The sequence below is a fragment of the Antechinus flavipes genome, chromosome 1 (assembly GCF_016432865.1).
Source record: "Antechinus flavipes isolate AdamAnt ecotype Samford, QLD, Australia chromosome 1, AdamAnt_v2, whole genome shotgun sequence".
NCBI classification, from domain to species: Eukaryota; Metazoa; Chordata; class Mammalia; order Dasyuromorphia; family Dasyuridae; genus Antechinus; species Antechinus flavipes.
Genome location: NC_067398.1, coordinates 685,067,498 through 685,073,409, shown reverse-complemented (window position 1 = coordinate 685,073,409; position 5,912 = coordinate 685,067,498). Strand labels below are relative to the sequence as shown.

Below are 5,912 nucleotides of genomic sequence, written 5' to 3'. Positions count from 1 at the left end.
GCGATCTGCAAATTCAGAATTGGTCCATGAATAATAATAACAGCACCCAGGCAGCACTTTAAGCTTTGCAAAGCGCTTTATACCGTTATGACACCTATTTTTTTATCATTATTTTGAGGGATTAATTGGTGCTTTTTTGCTTCAGCTTTTTCGATTTCCTGAAGGGCCCAAGCTCGGCCCATACATCCCAGCAGACAACGGGCTTGAGAGAATAGAGGCCCTCGAGTCTGGATGGCGGGAGCCCACCTCCCTCGACCCCACCTCCCCCTTCTTCGCAATCTCCCACTAGAGGCGGTTGTGGCGCGCGCTCCCGCGGGAGCCCCAGCAGTTCCTTTCAGACGCATGCGCAGGAGCCGGCTGCGCGCTGAGGCGGGATCGAAAGCGAGAGCGCGGTGAGAGAAGGTGGGGTCGGGAAAGAAGGAACTAGAGCTCGGAGGAAACGCTCGAGCGCGCTCACCCGGCAGCCTGAGAAGTGCTTTTGGGGCGCCTGCGCATGCGCACGCGCACACGCTAGTCGGGAGCCGAGGTGGTACAGAGACCGAGCTCAAGAGCGCGGTAAAGGTAAATGAAGGCGGCGGGGAAAAAGGGATTAGAAGGAACCGGAGGGATCACTCCGGCGCGCTCTCGCTTTGGGCCTGGCAGGCCTTGGGCAACGCATGCGCGCGGGGGTCTGCGGGCGAGAGCGCGGTGAAAGGCTTGCGGGGCGGGGTAGAAAGGATTAGAGGAGTCGGGAGCGGTCTCGCTTGAGGGAGCGCATGCGCTAGATCCAGCCGCAGAGCTCTTGAAAGCATTGTAAAAACCAGGGGTCGGCGCGCTCCCGGCCTGTCAGTCCGTTTCTCTTTTCCCGCCCCCTTCCTCTGTGCCCCGCCCTCTCTCCCTTTTTTGGGGGCAGCCGGTAACGTAACGCCGATTTGGGCGCGCGGCGGTCCGCGCACGTGGGGGCACGTTGCGCCGTTGCCCCGCCCCCTTCCCCGCCCCTCGGCCCCTCCCTGTTCCGCGCGCGCGGCGGCGTCGGCTGCGTCTCCGGGTATTTGAATCGCGCTTCCGCCATCTTTCCATCGTTCAGTCAGGCGGAGACGGAGACGCTTCTGGAAGGTAGCAGCTGAGTGCGGCAAGGGGGACCGGGTCCGGGCCGATGCGGGGAGGCTGGGGCGGGCGGGTGTTCGAGAAGAAGGCATTGAGGGTCCGGCGCCAAGGAGGTGGCGGCGAGGCGGGTCCCACAGTCCCTTCCTCGAAGGGGGTGGGCGCCCGTGTTTAAGGGGAGGCCGCGGCGGGCCGTGCTGGGCTTGGCGCGCTTTGTGTAAAGAGGCCCGGGCCGCGCCGCCCATGTGGAGCCCCCGGGCTGGGAGGGAGCTGGGGGAAGAGGCCGCGGGGATGCGTTCGTGAGAGCGGTGGGGGGGCGGTTTCGCCTTCCTCCCTTCTCCCTCATCCCAGCCCGCCCCTCCCGCGGCGGGCCCCATGACCAGGCGGTTTTCCCGGGCCCTACTCTTGTCTCCACCGCCTCTTTTTGGGGCCCCTCGGGGACGCTCTCCGAGTCCTGGCGGTTGAATGAACTGGAAGCTCCAGAGGGGGGTTGGGGGAAAGGGCTTCCGCCATTAGCGCTCATTCATCCCCCTCCTCCTCGCCATCCTCGCCCCACGCGGGTGGGGGAGGAGCCGCCACCTCCGCCGAGGCCTGGGCTGGGGATGAATGGGTCGAGCAGGCCTCTGCTGCCAGGCAGGGCCCGCCGGACGGGGGAGGGGGACGGCTTTGTGGGGCGGCTGGGCACGTGGCGGGCTGGGGGCGGGAGCATGCAATCTCAGGCCTGACATGCTTGTGTCTCCCCCAGAACCATCACGATGGCCGCCCAAGGAGAACCCCAAGTGCAGTTCAAAGTACGTAATTGTGGAGGGGCTATTTGTGGAGGGGCTGGCTGGGCTGGTGGCGGAAAAGCAACCCCTACTGAGGCCCGTTGGGCTCCCCCTTATATAATAGTCCCTGGAAATAGACTTTATTTGGTAGTTGATGGCTTCTCAAAGTGTAGGCCAGGGCTTGTATTTGTTAGATAATCAAAAAAGCATTTACATGATTTAGTGCATAAAACAGCTTCATGTACCCAGAAAATAACGTTTTTTCATGCTTGATTATCAAAACTGTAATAGTCCTCAGAATCCACCTCGTGGATAGTGTATAGAAATTGGTGTTTAAGAAGGGATTTAGATGGCATTGTTTGATACTTGAAATTGAGTGTTTACCTGTTTTTGAGAAGTCCATTTAAAATAACTTCTTTTTCAACAGCTTGTATTAGTTGGTGATGGAGGTACTGGAAAAACCACATTTGTAAAACGTCACTTGACTGGTGAATTTGAGAAGAAGTATGTAGGTATGTATATATTTTTCAATTATATGCATGAATTTTAATAACAAATTCAGTGAACTAAATAAAAATGTTTCACTATTCTAGCCACCTTGGGTGTTGAAGTCCATCCTCTCGTGTTCCATACTAACAGAGGTCCTATTAAATTCAACGTATGGGATACAGCTGGCCAAGAGAAATTTGGTGGTCTGAGAGATGGTTATTACATCCAAGGTACGTATGCAACTGGATTGCATGTTTTAGTGCATCAGCTGTCAGTTTCCTTATGATTTATAAATGTCTTTACAAGTGACTTCCATTCTTTGGGGAGCTACTTTATTTAATGTAAGACAGATGTGAATTTCGGAGGGGGTCTTTTTGGGCATCCAATCCAAACTGTTGCTGTTAGATGAAAGGGGAAAAAGTCATCTAGTTACTTTCATTAAAAAAAAAAAATCTATCTTCTGACATATTACAAGTAAAAAGGACTCTCCATATATTTTGTCTGAGATAGTTAAAAGTTGTAGCATAATTTTTCATTGCTTAGACATGTAACACTTAATTAGCTGTTTTTGCAGTAGGTAAACTTTAAGGAACTTAATAATTGAAAGAAAAGTACAATGGCAAGTGCCTAATTGTGACAAATTTTTGTGCTTTGAAAATCAATTAATACATAACAATAGTGGAGCAAAGATTGTAGGATTTGGTACTTGGATTCCTCTCAAGAAACTGAAATGTAGAATGTTTAAACATCCCCTAGGGCACTAAATCTAGAATGTTCAGATGCATATAAATGTATAGCATATTGCATATTTAGTTTAAAATATTTGCTGTCTTGCTGTCTCTGGAACTTGAGTCATTTTAAATTTTAATGTCAAGACTTACTCTAAATTTATGCTTTTACAGTATTTTTATCTATTTGCTTGGAATTATAATAAAAGGGTTTTTTGAGATCCTCTAAACAAGCATTTTTATAGAACTTTTATGATATTTGACTCATAGCAGCCATGTGCTATAGATGCTATCATCACCCCTATTCAAATGAAAAAACAGGCATAGAGAAGCTAAGTGACTTGCTCTGGTCAACATGGGCAGTATCTTGAGGCATGATTCAGACAAGAGTGGAGTCTTGAGTCTGTCAAGCTCAGCACTTGAACCATTATTCCTAAGGCATTTGCTCCAGATTAGACAGTTGCTGGTGGCAGAATTAGAACTACTGAGGTCTCATGAGTTAGATGTTCATTTAATTCCATTTTATTCATATTTTCTAATAAGTTGTCCACTTCATTATTAACTTAAATTCTTTGAATTTCTTTTCAGCTCAGTGTGCCATTATAATGTTTGATGTAACATCAAGAGTTACTTACAAGAATGTACCTAACTGGCATAGAGATCTGGTACGAGTATGTGAAAATATCCCTATAGTGTTGTGTGGCAACAAAGTGGATATTAAGGACAGAAAAGTCAAGGCGAAATCAATTGTCTTCCACAGGAAGAAGAATCTCCAGGTAACTCTTAAAAGTGATTATTTAAGTGAAGGATTCATAGGCATATCTATTCATATGAAAAGTACTATTTATGAAACAAGACACTTATCAGGCAACATGTATAGCAATCAGAATAAACATTAAACCTACTTTTAATTTTGTATCATGTTAACGTATTAAACCTCTACCTGTTAGCTATTCTATAACTGAAATTTAAAGAATTTTTAATTGTACATTAAGGAATAGCAAAAAGCTTAACTGACAAACTTGTAGAATAGTCTTATTGAGTGTTGAAAAGCTAACTAGTTTTTAAAATTTATATATTTTTTGTACAGTACTATGACATTTCAGCCAAAAGTAACTACAACTTTGAGAAGCCCTTCCTTTGGCTTGCTAGAAAACTTATTGGAGACCCTAATTTGGAGTTTGTTGCCATGCCTGCTCTTGCACCTCCAGAGGTTGTCATGGACCCAGCACTGGCAGCACAGTATGAGCAGGACTTACAGGTATTGGTCATAATCCAGTTAGACGATTATGTCTTTTAACTTTATTTTCTTTATATTCTTGCTAACTTTATAACTTCTTAACCACTTATTCCAGATTGCTCAGACAACTGCGCTCCCTGATGAAGATGATGACCTGTAAGGGAATGAAGCTAGAGCCCAGCGTCAGAGGTCTAGTTTTATAGGCAACTGTCCTGTGATGTCAGTGGTGTAGCGTGTTTGCCACTTTATTATATAGCTGAGCAGAACATGTGCTTAATCTTTGGGATGCTGAAGGAGATGAATGGGCTTCGGAGTGAATGTGGCAGTTTAAAAAATATAATTCATATTTTGGACCTGCGTATTTAGCTGTTTTGGACCGCAATTACGTCCCCTTGAGTTTCAAATATAAGACTGCTGCAGTCCCATCACAATATTCAGTGGTGAATCTTGTTTGTTACTGTCATTCCCATTCCTTTTTTCGTTTAGATCATAATAAAGTTGTATTTCAAATATCTAAGCAAGTGAGCTTTATCCCTTGTTTACAATAAGCATTTTAAAACCTGTTTTGTAAGGTCTTGTGGTAGATGTATACCATGTTACTATTTAAATGGCCTTCACATTTTTATGACTAGTTGTTTTTAAAACGTATTTCAAACATCAGTAAAATAACATCTGAGTCATACATTTCACAAATTAAAGATAGGGGCTGGACAGGTTAAAACTTTGTGCTACTGTTAGATGGTCACAACTTGGTAATAAAGTTTAAAGGTGTGAGTGTATAATTTAGTTAAAACTTGAGTTTTCACACTAGCTGAATGTAGTGTACCTAAGGTGACTTGTGGAAGAAGGGTAAAGTTGAAGAATAAAATAATCACATAAGTGTTGTACATTTTTCCTGTGTATGAGCTGTCAATAGAATAGAATTTTAATTTATGTGGATTGAGTATCAATTGAATGCAGCTTTTAAAAGATTATATTGCTTTAACATACATGGGAATGGTAACCATGCTTTAAATGGGTGGCTTGAGGTGATTATGGAAATAAACTAGACTCTGTTAACTTCAACTTTGATAAGCTTTAAATCCACTGTAGGCAAAGTATTCTTGTTGAGAAGGAAGCATATCAAGACAAAAGTCATAAATCAGGTAATGCTGTGATGACCACCACCGGAATAGTGAGAAAATGGACCATATTCAGTGATGTCAATCTAAATTGAAGCCTTGGAATGAGTTTTGTATTTTGGGTTCTATAATAAAAGTGAAGCATTTAATTTATTTTTATTTTGCATGGTTTCTCCATTTAGCATTTGATTTTAATTGGAGATGGGGCCCAGGGCAACTCTTCTATGAGAAAGAAGAAATCTTCAATGTAGACTTTTTGCTTAGGTATTCTATCCCTATTAACCAGTATGATTCTAGAGAACTGACCACTCACCACTTATACTGCCATGGATAAATCTTGTATTATCTATGCTAATGATAAACATTCTTAAAGTAAGATAAAACAAAAACACAGAAGGATAACTTAGTTGATGAATTTTAACCAGATGTAGTTACAACTACATGTCACAATCTGCATTACATAAACGTGTGACTACAGCCAGCT

General features: G+C 44.3%; 1 protein-coding gene across 2 annotated transcripts; it reads left to right on the top strand.

The window, feature by feature from the left end:
* The first annotated feature begins 421 nt into the window (after window positions 1–421).
* On the top strand, window positions 422–5,581 carry RAN (RAN, member RAS oncogene family). 2 transcript variants are annotated; one of them, XM_051972597.1, is made up of 7 exons: window positions 422–561; window positions 1,829–1,874; window positions 2,278–2,362; window positions 2,444–2,569; window positions 3,656–3,843; window positions 4,158–4,328; window positions 4,423–5,581. In XM_051972597.1, exons 2-7 carry the CDS (start codon window positions 1,839–1,841, stop codon window positions 4,465–4,467), a joined length of 651 nt encoding a protein of 216 aa, XP_051828557.1. In that variant the 5' UTR covers window positions 422–561; window positions 1,829–1,838; the 3' UTR covers window positions 4,468–5,581. The 2 variants fall into 2 exon arrangements, with proteins under 2 accessions (XP_051828557.1, XP_051828556.1); XM_051972596.1 differs by lacking the exon at window positions 422–561 and adding an exon at window positions 987–1,095.
* The last annotated feature ends 331 nt before the right edge of the window (window positions 5,582–5,912 follow it).